The sequence below is a fragment of the Lepus europaeus genome, chromosome 16, assembly GCF_033115175.1.
Source record: "Lepus europaeus isolate LE1 chromosome 16, mLepTim1.pri, whole genome shotgun sequence".
NCBI classification, from domain to species: domain Eukaryota; kingdom Metazoa; phylum Chordata; class Mammalia; order Lagomorpha; family Leporidae; genus Lepus; species Lepus europaeus.
In genome coordinates this window covers 50,540,926-50,556,746 of record NC_084842.1, presented here as the reverse complement: position 1 = coordinate 50,556,746, position 15,821 = coordinate 50,540,926, and the positions used below count along the sequence as shown (strand labels likewise).

The 15,821-nt window shown below is 39.3% G+C and overlaps 1 protein-coding gene across 5 annotated transcripts in view; it reads right to left on the bottom strand.

Annotated features, from left to right (window-relative positions):
* FRYL (FRY like transcription coactivator) overlaps positions 1-15,821 on the bottom strand; it is a 302,188-nt gene that overhangs the window by 106,038 nt on the left and 180,329 nt on the right. For all 5 annotated transcript variants that reach the window (XM_062213674.1, XM_062213678.1, XM_062213676.1 and 2 more), the window contains 6 exons: positions 13,277-13,356; positions 12,820-12,900; positions 8,326-8,494; positions 7,962-8,054; positions 4,548-4,646; positions 3,209-3,310 (listed from right to left, as the gene is read on the bottom strand). In XM_062213674.1, the coding sequence (XP_062069658.1) occupies positions 3,209-3,310; positions 4,548-4,646; positions 7,962-8,054; positions 8,326-8,494; positions 12,820-12,900; positions 13,277-13,356 (624 nt within the window). The remainder of the gene's footprint in view (positions 1-3,208; positions 3,311-4,547; positions 4,647-7,961; positions 8,055-8,325; positions 8,495-12,819; positions 12,901-13,276; positions 13,357-15,821) is intronic.

Here is a 15,821-nt window from a genome sequence, read left to right as displayed (position 1 = left end):
CAACTCACCTGGAGTGTTTCTATTTGTTTTCTGATACTGTTGTTAGATGGCATCTAAATAAAGCAATGTGAGACAGCAAACATAAACATGAGATGCAGCACATGCATGTTAGATGAAAATAAGCACAACACAAGACAGCTCTTCACCAAGGTCTCTATTTAGAAGAAATTTGAAATGTCTAAGACAGTGGCTAGAAATGCTAAGAAAAAGATTCTACAATTTGGAGAACAGGGGACATATCTGCAGTACTCAAATTAAGAAAAAACAGCTAAATTTTCAATTACCTAATTCTTGCTCTCGAAGCACTGCATGTGAGTTCTAACACATTTAATTATTTAAAAGAAAATAAGCATAGACTATATAGAAAAAATTTTCCACATTATTTGTATATGATGTTTACCCTTATTAGTCCTTTCTTGATAATTCTTCAGACACTTAAGACCAATTTCCATATAAATTCTAAAATTGATATAAAAATACAAGAATGGGAAGCTACCAAATTCTTTCAGAACAAAAATTTTAAAATTTAGTGCTTCATTGAAAAATCAAGTGCTAGTCTCTCACATGCTATTTACAGGCATAAAAGAAGAAAGCCTATTTTTCATGGTCACCAATTTAAAAAGTTGGTATGGTAATTTTTTTTTTAACTGCAGTATTTTAAACTGCCTTGAAAATTCACCAAATTTATTCTTATGGCTCCAGAAAGTAACACCTTTTTAATTTCCAAAAATTACAGCCAAAATGTTTTCTTAAAATATTCAGTATAGCAACATTCCTCACATTCAAAAGTGGCAATGTGCACCAGAAAGGTCAAGAATTATGGAACTGGGGCCGGCGCCATAGCTCAACAGGCTAATCCTCCGCCTTGCGGCGCCGGCACACCGGGTTCTACTCCCGGTCGGGGCACCGGATTCTATCCCGGTTGCCCCTCTTCCAGGCCAGCTCTCTGCTATGGCCCGGGAAGGCAGTGGAGGATGGCCCAAGTGTTTGGGCCCTGCACCCGCATGGGAGACCAGGAGAAGCACCTGGCTCCTGCCTTTGGATCAGCGCCGTGCACGGCAGCCATTGGAGGGTGAACCAGAGGCAAAAAGGAAGACCTTTCTCTCTCCCTCTCTCTCTCTCTGTCTCTCTCACTGTCCACTCTGCCTGTCAAAAAAAAAAAAGAAAGAAAGAAAAAGAATCTGGAAGCAAATCTAGTCTTCTCACTTAATGGCTCCCTAATTGTGGGTTACTTACTTATCCTTTTCACCCTCAGGTGAAAATTATATGAAATACTATATTTAGAGAATCTACCTAGTATCTAATAAGTATTAATAAAAAATCATCATAAGTGGTCTACTAATAAAAAAGTGTTTTAGATTTTTTGAAACCCCGAGATTACATGAATCTCAAAACAAGATCAACTTAGGTAAGACTTGCATCTTGGATCGATTTTTCCTATATACTCATGTGATATAAATAAATTATAACTGTTACAGTAGATAACTAGCATATTTTTTCCTGAGAATGGTTAGCTCCTTACCTCAACTATGTAAAACAGCCACATTATCTAAAACTTGACAGGAAAAATTCATAAAATTTCTGCTGAATAGAGCCTTAATGTAAGTTAAGGGTTAATGCCAAGACAATCATATTCCAAATATTCATGCTAAGTGGCTCTTATCTCCTTTAGCCTGGCAGGTTGACATAGCCATTAACAAAAATGGACAGTATGCCAGAAATATTTAACAGAGGGAAGGGTTCAAAGAAAACAGAGCATTTTAAATTAAAGCCTTAAAACCAAACCAAAACAAAAAAGGTTAAGGTACTGCGAAAGTATTGCAAATATGTTAGGTGGAAACAAATATATATAAAAAAAATTCCAACAAGCCAACAGAAAAAGTATGAATAGTCATGAAACAAAGCAACCTCCTGGAAACACTTAAATGCCGGTCTTAAAAATAACCTACTTAATTTATGAAAATCTTTATGACCCAGAAAACGACGAATTCCCTTTTAGTATCTATATCTGTATAAATTATCCAAATATAAAAACTAGTATAATATAATTAGTTAAATACATGACATAAAGAGTTTAATCAGCTTGATTTGAGCCTGGGAATTTTTACAAAAAAGGCAAAGAGGGTATATACATTCTTATCCAAACATGGATACTGCCAGTATATATCTAGGAGGAAAATAGACAAAAACATTTTTCAAAGACTCATATATATCCTATGGACCTTATTAATAAATCAAAGCAGTGCTGAAAATGATAGGTAAAACCATGAGAAATATTTATAGGTTATCATCCTACAGATCATTCCTGAAGTAGGAAAGAGGAACCAGTTCAATTTTCACAGCATCACAACAGAGAGAGGTCATTTAATGTCGTACACCTTGGCTGCATTATCTTCGAAGTATAAAGTGTTCAGTCTCAAATCTAACTTACAGGAGTAACAGGAAATGAAATGTCATGTATGCAAATGTTTCTATCACTTATAAGCAAATATTCAAATAGACTCACCTAACTATGCTCGAATTTAGAGTATTCAAATAGAGCTTTCGCATTCCATGCAGGAAAGAGTACCCCTACCTTCTGTGTCCCACACTGGGGAAGGAAATAGTCCTTGTTATCTCTCACGGTTTTGATTGCAATCCTGGGAGAGACTGAACATGGCTGTGCCGAACCATGTTAATAACAAGTAGCCCTTCATCTCAGTCCCAGTCACTTCAGGATCGTTAACATTGCTGGGGATCCAGGACCCCACTTTCAGGTGTGGCTGGACACACTTGCATTAATTTGCTTTTAGTGATATTTTATTGACATGTTTTTTTCACATTGCTCAGACTTGAGCTTACATGACTGGCTTGTCTCAAAACAAAACACAAAGTGTCAGGAGTTTTGTCAGATGAAGGGAACACTCTATAATTCTAATGGAATTTATTTATTAACAAATATTCCTGGATCTAAGATAACATATTCAAGAATCATTGAAAATGTACCATTTTGCATTCATTAAAACAATATAAATTCTCAGATTAACACTTTATTCGTGTCTAAATATGATTCCTTATAGAAGAAATAAAATATACATAAGAAATGCAAAGTATTACTATTCAAGGGTACCAACAGTAATGAAATTTTATTATACACTGCTCAATGTATGTACATAAATGAATAAGTCACAATCAGTATTTATAGGTCAGAAATGTGATTACATCTTACCTTTAAATGTGACAAACAGTTCTGTAGGAAAATATGCCAGTTATTTAAAAAAAACTGCTTCTGACTAACACATAAAAGGCAGGTAATTAGCGGATATAAAGCCTACAGGAGACAGAAAAAAAGAGAGAATCAACATTTTTCATGGAAAAGCACTGGGCTTACATGTTTATATTTGACCAAGTATCATAAAAAATGGAAATAATTTTTAAAATCTATTTGTAATAAGAAACACAGTCTCATAGAATCATCTCACAACAGTGACAAAGGATAAGTTCTCTGTAAGAAGAATCCCTGAAGCTATCATATTAAACTATCAAACATGCCATTATTTCCCCAGGTCCACTTGTTCCACACCCAGTACAGCGCTCTGAACACAGGCTCCGGCATCACAAGGCAAACTGGCATTAATGTTTCTGCTTCCTGTTTGCCAAGTGTATGACTCCAGGAAGGCCACAGTAAGTGCTCTAAGCCTTGCTTTCCAACATGTCAAGTGGGGAACAATACTCACAAATATCCTATATGGTTTTGAGGTTTAAAGTAAGACAACGAATGCAAAGTACTTAGTTCAATGTCTGGCACAATCAATGTTTATTATTAAACTTTCTCCAAGGAACATAAAATTGTGTGAAATGGATGGTGAAGAGAAAAAAAAATGTGATCAATCTCTGAATAGAAAAGAGGAATCAGAGAGTCCTAAAAAATATGAGTACTAAGAATACACTTTATGGGTTTGGCATTTGGTGTCCACTTAAGATGCCAACTGACATGCACTGCAGTATTCCACACTGGAGTCCTCACGTCGAGGCCCAACTCTGCTCCCAGTTCCAACTTCCTAATACTGCACACCCAGGAAGGCACCAGGTAATGGCTCAAGCAGAGGGATTTCTGTCCCTCATATGGGGGACATGGATTGAATTGCCAGCTCCCAGCTTCAGCTGGGTATTTACGGAGTGAACCACCACACAGGAGCCCTCTGTTTCTTTCTACCTCTCAAATAAACATTTTTAAAGACACATTATAAATGTAAAGACTTTTCTAATGTAATACAACTCTACATTCAATCTTTCCCATATTATTATACATAATTTAATGTACTTGTCAAGACAGATAAATACCTAGGAGGAACACTGAAAACCTATCAAATACAGAACTAGTAAAACAAAGAACAGAAAGTTTAAAATAGGGCAAGAGAAAATACATATGTGAAATCTGTCCTTGTATTCCATTACTGGGGTTTTACAATTTCAGATTTTCTAATTCTCTTAAATCTCCACTGAATTAATAAATCAATTACTAAAATTCTAATTAAATATGTAAAGTTTGAAATGTTTCTCAATACCAACGAATGCTTCTTTCTGGAGCTCAGCTCAAAAGTGGTCTGATAAAGCATCTCCACAAAATTTTTCAAACAAGGAACATTCACTTCATTTTTAACAGCCTAGGCAAAAAGATAATGAACAAGAAAGATGATGGTCACAAACATGAAACTATACAGGATCACAAGAATTTTCTATAAGGTTTGGAACTGGTTAATAATTCACAGGGGTTCTCACTGAAGTGTTATAATGTGCCAAATGACCAAGGGTTAAGTCAACAAGATAAACCTGGTCCCTGCCCAGAGTGAACAGAGAACACAGGCAAGTGAGTAGGCAATGAGTACACAGTGTAACAGGTGTTCTAAGAACAAATTCTCCGCTCTGGAAGCACTCAGAGGGGGCCCCTATAGGGGAACCCCGCAAGGAAGTAACATCATGGTCAACCCAGCCTCTCTTACCTGACATACTACAAAAGCCTCCCCACTAACCTCTCCTGCCATATCTCCCACTACTGTGTACTGTGCCAGCTTCCTTGCTGGCCCTAGAACACATCAAAGCATCCTTCTACTTCCTGTAAAGCTCTCCCTCCAGAGACAGAAAGTCTGACACCCCCCCCCCCATTGTTCTCGCTTTGGTCAATTGTCACCATTTCTTTAAAGTGATGGTCTTTCCTAATCACATGCCTTATAAAACAGCCCATCTTCTATCCCTCTGGCAATCCTTATCCCCTCTAGCAAGGCTACGCTGCTCATCACACCTGGCACAATACATGCTTTAATACCACTTGCTTTTGTGTTTCTAGCACTGGAAATGAGTCCTTTAACAGCTGGGAGTTTTATTGTATTTCGTGTGCACAGATGAAGCCATGACACATACAATGCAGTCAATGCAGGCCAGCCAGACAACGATGGGAGGCAGGCCACCAGAATATTCCAGGCAGAAGGAGCTACCTGTGTGGTAGCCTGCTGTTAGGGGCTGAACTGCATCCCTGCAAAATTCTTATGTTGAAGTCCTAGCCCCATATACCTCAGAATGTGCCCTTCTCTGGAAATATATCACTGCAAATTCCATTAGGTAATTTAGACTTAGGGGGCTCCTAAATGCAGCAAGACTGGTGAACACAAGGAGAATGCCTTATGAAGATAGAGACAGAGATCAGGATGATGCTTCTACAAGTAAGGAACATAAGAGATTTGTAGGAGACCACATGAACATGGTCTTCTCCACAGCTCCCATAAGGAGCCAACCTGCTGCTAACACTTTGATCTCAGACTTCTAGCCTCCATAACTATGTTTCATAAGCATGAGACAATAACTTACTGTTGCTAAGTCAATCAGCTGGTGGGGCTTTATTATGGCAGCACTAGCAAACTAATAAACCTGGACACAAAAGCAAACATGACATAAAAGAATTAAGCAACTCCATGATAATGCACCATTCTTAAGCGACTTTCTTCCTACAACCTATTCCTTTTGATGAATCACCTTAAAAACTACAACCTGGGGCCCATGCTGTGGTGCAGCAGGTTAAGCTACGGGCATCCTATACCAGAGTGCTGCTTTGAGTCCTGGCAGCTCCACTTCTGATCCAGCTCCCTGTTAATGTGCCTGGGAAGGCAGTGGAAGATGGCTCAAAAACATGGGCCCCTGGCACCCAAGAGGGAGACCTGGATGGAGTTCCGGGTTCCTGGCTGGGGCCTGGCCCAGCCCTGGCTCTTGCAGCCATTTGGGGAGTGAACTAATGGATGGAAGATCTCTTTCTCTCTCTGTCCCTCCCTGTCAGTTTGTCACTCTGCATTTCAAATAAATAAAATAAATCTTGAAAAAAAATATAAAAGCAAATCTGCAACCAAATCCCCAGCTGATATCTGGAAAAACCAATGATCAGACAAGGGAGGAAGAGCAAATGATAATTTGGGAGGGAAGAGCAATAATTCCAACCACTAGGAGGAAGCGAAATGGAAGGAAATGTGCTAATGATAACAGCCCAGAGTCAATATGGTTTTATAAACAATGGCCTGTTTTCTTTTGAATAAAATGACTCATATTCAATATGGTTAAAATTGGGGTGGGAGAGTAAGGGGGCTGCCTCAAACCACTTTAAAACCTTTAATTCATGCTTTTTTTGGTCATCATTAGAAAAAAAAACTTCCACTATCCATAAGAAAGTATTCAAGATAATACAGGTTGAAAAATTCATGACAATTACTGTGACACTAATATTTTTAAGTGTTTAACTTTTTTTTTTTTTTTTTTTACAGTTCTATGTCCACCTTTTCTAAACACATTCTAAAGGCAGAATCTGAGTCCTACAAACTACTTCATACAAGCACATGGATGACAGGTCCATGAATCAATGCTTAAAAATGAAGGCCAAAACCGTTCAACTGCTCAACATGAAAATAAATTGGGGCAGGCGCTGTAGTGGAGTGGATTAAATCCCTGGCCTGCAGTGTCAGCATCCCATATGGGCACTGGTTCAAGCATCAGCTACTCCACTTCCAATCCAGCTCTCTGCTATGGCCTGGGAAAGCAGTAGAAGATGGCCCAATTCCTTGGGCCCTTGCACCCACATAGAAGACTTGGAAGAAGCTCCTGGCTCCTGGCTTCGGATCGGCTCAGTTCAGGCTATTGTGGCCATTTGGGGAGTGAACCAGCAGATGGAAGACCTTTCTCTGTCTCTCTGGCTCTACCTCTCTCTATAACTCTGTATTTCAAATAAATAAAATAAATCTTTAAAAAAATTAATTTTGCGGCCGGCACCATGGCTCACTTGGTTAATCCTCCGCCTGCAGCGCCAGCATCCCATATGGGTGTGGGGTTCTAGTCGCGGTTGCTCCTCTTCCAGTCCAGCTCTCTGTTGTGGCCCGGGAGTGCAGTGGAGGATGGCCCAAGTGCTTGGACCCTGCACCCACATGGGAGACCTGGCTCCTGGATTCAGATCGGTGCAGCACTGGCTGTGGCAGCCATTTGGGTAGTGAACTAATGGCAAAGGAAGACCTTTCTCTCTGTCTCTCTCTCTCACTGTCTATAACTCTACCTGTCAAACAAATAATAAAAAAAAAATAAATAAAAATCTTTAAAAAAAAGAAAATAAATTGCTTCATGTTTAGACATGTTAAATAGAATAAAACATGAAAGAAAAAAAGAAGATTGAAACCAAAATCCATTTATAGCCAAGATGGATTAAAGGAAACTAGATTAACCCTACCATCGGAAACAACCCAAACAAATGAACAAAATATATGAAAAGTTATGCGAAACACTGCCCATCAGTCAACAACAGAAAGTGACCCCAGAGGAAAGGGAAACAAATGCAACAAGCTCTTGATGGCCCAAGATTACTGTCTTGCTAGAGTTTTGGGGGAAAAAATGAAAGTATAACTCTGTTAGCTTCAAATGACTCATGAACGGTACAAAAAGAAAAATATACTCACAGCAGCTACAGGGATCAGAATCTCCACAAATAAACCAGCAAGTGCATGTTTTATATCTTTATCCTTTACTTCTAAGAAATACTGAGCACATTCCTTAAAGGGAAAAACAGTATATTTAGATTAACAAGAAAGGAAATATCACAATAATTTGAAGAACATTCTGTTATTTTACCAAAAAACACTATGGTCAAAGCATCCTTTAGTCAAAAAACAGGAAGTCAGTTGACACTTGTGACAACTTCACATTTGTAACAAGAGATTAAAAGTGATGACATTAATCCACCTATGCTTTGTTTCTTTAAATAGCAGGGAAAACCAATGTTGCTAGGATCATCTACTTTGTGCGGTTAATAAGGTACATCACCTGCATAAACTGAAATGATGCTTCAAAATCTTCTACGGGATACATTTTCACCCGGAAGAATTTCATTCCCATTATTAAACTGATCACACTTTGTACCACATGCGGGCTTTGTTCCTTTTGTCGCAGTTCTTTTAATTCTGTCACAAATTTCTTCCTTACAGCCTGAAACCTTTAACACACATACACACAGAGAGAGATAGAGTTTGATCTGAATTAGCAACACTAATTTCCTATGTGAAGGAAGTCACAATGTGTGTTGCCTATCATATTCTTTCTCTGCCCTCATAAAAAATTATTGGGAAAGCACACAAAGGAAAATTAAAGTCAAAAGGGATTGTTGATTTATTTTCAAATTATTAGTTCCTAAATGAAAATTAAGAGGATTTCTTTGTTTCCAGAATGTTATCAATGTGGTGTTGTCACCATTTACAAATTGATAATAGGAGAAAATATGACCAAATAACTTGTCCATGAAATATATCCAAGTAAATAAAAAATGTATCTTTTAATAAAGTATAAGATTAGAAGTATATGGGAAAACAGATTGGAAACCACAAATGTGTTCAAGAGCTAATCCACTGCAGAGTACTAACTGTCACTGAAATTACTATGTCATCACACTGGAGAAGAACCATGGAGAAGGAGGGCACAGTTCTCCCAAGGTGAGGTTTTCAGAATCTGAGTCCCTGGATTCAGACCACCACAACCATTAAGGCTAGAAATTTTTCTCTGCTTACCTTTGAAAAAGATATCTAACACTTCAGTAAACAATAATTGTTCAGTAAACAATAATGCTTAATTATACCCCTCTCTTTATATTATGAAATAACCAAAGATGTTTCGATTACTTGGAGACCCTCTTCCTGACAGTTAAAGTGACCTCAAGTGAAGCATGCTTTCCATGCATGAGGGAAGAAGAAAACCAAATTCTAATGAAATACAGACATTTGACAGGAAATAAGATAACTTATCTATTTTAATTTGAATCGTGGAGAATAAACATCATTTTGCCTGCCACTGTTTTAAAACCTTTCATTAAAAAAATATTTATCAGGCCGGCGCCGTGGCTCAATAGGCTAATCCTCCGCCTTGCAGCGCCGGCACACCGGGTTCTAGTCCCGGTCAGGTGCCGGATTCTGTCCCGGTTACCCCTCTTCCTGTCCAGCTCTCTGCTGTGGCCCGGGAGTGCAGTGGAGGATGGCCCAAGTGCTTGGGCCCTGCACCCGCATGGGAAACCAGGAGAAGCACCTGGCTCCTGCCTTCAGATCAGCGCAATGCGCCGGCCGCAGTGCGCCGGCCGTGGTGGCCATTGGAGGGTGAACCAACGGCAAAGGAAGACCTTTCTCTCTTTCTCTCTCTCTATCCACTCTGCCTGTCAAAAAAAAATAAATAAATAAATAAAATAAATAAATAAATAAATAAATGAGTTTAAGAAAATATTTATCAATAAAAATCCTGGCCCTGAAATAATATTAGAACTCAAGGATTTTTTTCCTATATTAACCAATCAAAGAAAATACACTTCCAATCCAGCTCCCTGCTAACACGCCTGGGAAAGCAGCAGCAAGATGATCCACACCCTGGGCTACTGTACCCACGTGGGAGATCTGGATGGAGTTCCAGGCTCCTGGTTTCAGTCCAGCACAGCCCTGGCTGTTGTGGCCATTTGGAGAGTGAACCAGCAGATCGAAAATCTCTCTCTCGCCGGCGCCGCGGCTCACTAGGCTAATCCTCCGCCTTGCGGCGCCGGCACACCGGGTTCTAGTCCCGGTCAGGGCACCGATCCTGTCCCAGTTGCCCCTCTTCCAGGCCAGCTCTCTGCTGTGGCCAGGGAGTGCAGTGGAGGATGGCCCAGGTGCTTGGGCCCTGCACCCCATGGGAGACCAGGAGAAGCACCTGGCTCCTGCCATCGGATCAGCGCGGTGTGCCGGCCGCAGCGCGCTACCGCGGCGGCCATTGGAGGGTGAACCAACGGCAAAAGGAAGACCTTTCTCTCTGTCTCTCTCTCACTGTCCACTCTGCCTGTCAAAAATAAAAAAAAAAAAAAAATAAAATAAAAAAAAAAGAAAATCTCTCTCTCTCTGCCTTTCAAATAAAAATCTTTTTTTTTTTTTTTTTTTGACAGGCAGAGTGGATAGTGAGAGAGAGAGACAGAGAGGAAGGTCTTCCTTTTTGCCATTGGTTTACCCTCCAATGGCCGCTGCGGCCGGCGCATCTCGCTGATCCGAAGCCAGGAGCCAGGTGCTTCTCCTGGTCTCCCATGCGGGTGCAGGGCCCAAGCACTTGGGCCATCCTCCACTGCCTTCCCGGGCCATAGCAGAGAGCTGGCCTGGAAGAGGGGCAACCGGGATAGAATCTGGCGCCCCAACTGGGACTAGAACCCAGTGTGCAGGGGCCGCAAGGCGGAGGATTAGCCTGTTAAGCTACGGCGCCGGCCCTCAAATAAAAATCTTTTAAAAAAGAAAGGAAAACAGACAAGATTCCAATATACCCCAACCTCTACACCCCTCCCCCTTTCCCAGTCCGCTGTACCCCACTAGCCAGCTCCTCAGGTGCTAGCAGCCTAACCCACTGTGCATCTGTCCATAGTTTGCCCCAGGCTTACAATACGGACAAGTGGAAAACACCTCAATATCGCTCAATATTACAAATAGACTAGTGAGGCTGGCATCACCACATGAAGTTACTGGTCATTCGGATTACCATTCTGCCCATCTAGAGTTAGCTCCGCTGTGAGGCAATATTCTCCTGGATTCAACCTCCACATGGATTATTTAGAATTTCTGACCTATATTTCTGAGACAGAAATTATTTTTTGCTGAAAATCAAAATATCATGAATTACCATGCCATAAAAAGAAATACATCGTTACTGATATCTATGCTTTTTGTATGTTTTTTGGGAAAGTTAGGGATTAATTATTGATTAAATATAAATATGATTAGTATTGTCTATGTCTAAATCATTTAAAATACTTAAACTATGTTTGAAGCCCTTTAGCATTGGTTGCTCAAGGTTCCCTTGTGTATTACAAAGGCTAAAAATATATATATTAGATAAAAGATATTACTTAATGTTAAAATGCTAACCAGTAAACATTAACAATAATTGTGCTAGTCTTCTTGGAGTTTACAAAGGATGTTACATGATTTCAGGGACAAAAACTCTTTAAAAAGCATACAACAAAATGTGAACTGGCACTTTTTTCACTATAAATTTCCTACTGTCAGAAAGGAAGTCCCAAATCTTCCACAATGTTTACAGAAACCACAAGACGCTAAAGAAAAGTTTACTGTTTACTGGAAGGATGACTCAGTACGACCCAATCACTGACTACTAATGAATAACATTCGCTTTACTTTTTTTTTTTTTTTTTTTTTTGTATCTGTTTCTCTGCATCTCAGATTTAGAGAAAGCTCCCATTTGCTGGTTCATTCCCCAGATACTGCAACAGACCTGAGCCAGTGACCGTAAGCCAGCGTTAGAGAACTCAGTCCAGACTCCCTCACGAGTGACAGAAAGCACCTTCCAGACTCTTCATTTCTCCCCAGGAAAGTGGGGTCAGCAGCCAGAGACAGGTATTGAACCCAGGCACTTCTAAACGGGACATGGGCTTCTCATACACTATGCTAACTGCCTGCCCCTGCATAACTTTGAATGGAGTAATCTAGTAACTTTCATTTTCCTTTTTGGCATCTCTTGTACCTATTCAAATTAATTAGTATTGAAATAAATGAGATGGGGGCCGGCACCGTGGCTCACTTGGTTAATCCTCCGCCTGTGGCGCCAGCATCCCATATGAGCGCTGGGTTCTAGTCCCGGTTGCTCCTCTTCCAGTCCAGCTCTCTGCTGTGGCCCAGGAGGGCAGTGGAGCATGGCCCAAGTGCTTGGGTCCCTGCACCCGGATGGGAGACCAGGAGGAAGGGCCTGGCTCCTGCCTTCGGATTGGCACAGTGCGCTGGCCATGTCAGCCATGTAGGGGGTGAACCAACGGAAGGAAGACCTTTCTCTCTGTCTCTCTCTCTCTCTAACTCTGCCTAATAAAAAATTTAAAAATTAAAAAAATTAAAAAGAAATAACTAAAAGAAATAAATGATAAGAAGATATTTTATTGCTATCACAGAAATTAAAGTACTTAACTGGAAAGTCGTAAAAGTCTAACTAGCTCCATAAAGAGTTCTAAAAGAAAGATTTTTTAAAAACACTACTCATGAAAGTGTTAAAAATGGGGATAGTAAAGTCGACTACTTTTGATAATTTGTGACTTTTTTGATTCAGAAATTCATGGAAAATCCCACATAAATGAAAACAACTTGTGAAACTGAGGTACGTGTGTTCAGTGTCCCTAAGGATCAGGGCAGTAATAAGTGGCAGAGCAGACCTTACAATAATGCTCTGATAAAAATGGTGGCTTTAAAACTATCAGTGCCTATTGAATTAGTTGATAATGAAGCATTCTAATACAAATCAAAATCAATGATTTGTAAAACTTACTTTGATTGGGCAAGAACCCCTATGACCTCTGCATATAAATCTGCAATAATATGCACGTTCCCAGTGTTGGTTCCTGAATATCTAAAATAACGAGAGAACATTTCATTAAAGTTTTCTGTAAATTCATTCTTAATAAATTTGAAAATTCCTTATAAGAATGTTACATAATTTTCTCTCAATATTCATTTATAAAATAAAAATGCACACAAAGTTTCATTTATCTCTAGATTTTAACTTGGCATGAAATTTAACTTTCTGATTCTTTTAAATCCAACTGACAGTGTTATGAGATATTTTTACAAAAACTTTCTTACAAGCTGTTTGTGTGGATTCAAGAAAAATGGGAAGACAATTGCTTTGAATGCTTAAAAAAAGATCAAGAACTCAAATTATATTTAAAATAGCCTAAATTTGGATTGCAGAGTAAAACAACAATTCAAGTTAGTATTTTACTTACCCTTCCTTATGTTTAAAGTGCTTAAAAGCTAAGTTCAGAACTTCGTGAACTAAGGGATCAGGTACAGGATGAACGGGAATCTGGAATTAAAGAAAATGATCCAGAGAGAGCTAATAAGGTATTGATAGTCTTTTATGAGCACTCTCATTATTTCAACTAATCAATTTTAAATTTTCATGATATAATCTATTACTAATCTGCCAATCTTCCTTTTTTCAGAGAATCTCATTGATTTCCCTAAGAACTTCGTTACCCATCTAACTCAATAAACTCTAAGTTAAAGAAATTTAGCTTTATAATCACAAATCATTAAACTATGGACTAAGTAGACGGACAGGCAGCAGTTATTACTACTGTTGCTATTGTTACTGTCACAAAGCTAAAACAAGAAACCTGCACAAGGCTATACAAAACCCACAAAAAAGCAACCTTTGTAATGAGCCAGCCCCACATTCCATAAAGTTCGATTTTCCATGATGAACAGCAGCCAAAAGGAACACAATCGCTAGCATTGTAAATCCTTTATTATTTTATTGTTAGAAATATCATTTAAACATCTTGATTTAAATTTCTTTAAAACTAAATGCTAGTTCTCAACATGTAAAAAAAAATATTTAAATCAGTAAATAAAATCCCGGTTGCTCTTCGCATATAATCACTAGCAACAACTTGAGGTATATCTTTCCAGACTTTTTCTTACACTCTCCCAACACACGTGATTGCATATATGCTTCGTTATATATCTTTCCATGTCAGCGCTTAGAGTGTCTCTTTATACTTCTTTAGACCCACACAACATTGTGTGTATGTGTGTGTGTGTCAATTTATTTAACAAGCCCCCTGTTAATGAACATATTTGCCATATTCAAACAGTATTACAATAAACATTAATACATCTTATATTGTGAAGAGGTTATCGTACAGTTTTGTCAGAAAGAGTCCAAAAGGCTGAACTGATAGGTCAAAGTGTATACAAAAGTCACTGCTGATACACATGGAAAGACACCAACAAGTTTAGAGAGAAAGAGTTAAAAGTTTATTTTGTTGCAAAACTTGAAATCTATGCGCAGTTTTGTTATATAATACACATGCCTTTTAACTTTTTAAAGACCTTTCATATAGATGGTTTTCAGAAATTTTTTACATCAAATGGACATTTTGAACTACCTTCACATAGTCAGAAATTCAGAAAACAACAAAAACATTTCTTTTTTTAAAAAATTCACATATAATTAATTTTAATGAAATAGTGAATAAGATTAAATTGTAAAAGAGATATTAAATAAAAGCAAGAAAGCTACAAAGTAGATTGCGTGGAAAAAAATCGAGAACTATAATTTCTCTGAGATGATCAGAATGACTCCAGTGGGTCTGATGAAGGAGAATATTTTATTAAAAATGGAGATTGTTTTTAAAAAATGGAGACTTCTCGGGGCCAGTGCCGTGGCATGGTGGGTAAAGCCATCACCTGAAGTTCTGGCATCCTATATGGGCGCTGGTTCTAGTCCCGGCTGCTCCATTTCTGATCCAGCTCTCTACTGTGGCCTGGGAAAGCAGTAGAAGTGGCCCAAGTCCTTGGGTTCCTGCACCTACATGGGAGATCAGGAAGAAGCTCCTGACTCTTGGCTTTGGATCCACTCAGCTATGACCTTTGCAGCCAATTGGGGAGTGAACCAGTTCCCTCTCTCTGCCTCTCCTTTTCTCAATGTTTCAATTCTGCCCCTCAAATAAATAAATAAATCTTTTAAAAAAAAAAAAAAGATTTTCACAAAGGTGAATCTATCAGAAGGGCACTGGATTTAGTTGTGAATAATGGTCAAAAATTAGTTTAAAATATGCCTATGAGAAAGACATTAGATAAGAATAATCAAAATTAAGTTGTAGGGGCCAGTGCTGTGGCACAGCAGGTAAAGCTGCCTCCTTTGATGCTGGCATTCCAGGTGGGCGCCAGTTTGAGTCCCGGCTGCTCCTTTTCTGATCCAGCTGGCAGCAGAGTATGTCCCAAATTTGGGCCCTTGCACCCACATGGGAGACCCAGAAGAGGCGCTAGGATCCTGGCTTTAGTCTGGCCCAGCCCTGAACATTGTGGCCATCTGGGGAGTGGATCACCAAATGGAGGATCCCTCTCTGTTTCTCTCTCTCTCTGTAATTCTTTCAAAATCAATCAATCAATATTTTTTAAAAAAAGTAATGGGGGTAATAAATCCAAAAAACTCAATAATTATTCATTTACATTTATCCATCAAAATGAGAAGGTAACTAAAATCACATACGACTGGCATCTCTTTATTTATTTATTTATTTATTATTTTTTGACAGGCAGAGTGAACAGCGAGAGAGAGAGACAGAGAGAAAGGTCTTCCTTTGCCGTTGGTTCACCCTCCAATGGCCATCGCGGCTGGCGTGCTGCGGCCAGCGCACCACACTGATCCGAAGGCAGGAGCCAGGTGTTTATCCTGGTCTCCGCATGGAGTGCAGGGCCCAAGCACTTGGGCCATCCTCCACTGCACTCCCAGGCCACAGTAGAGAGCTGGCCTGGAAGAGG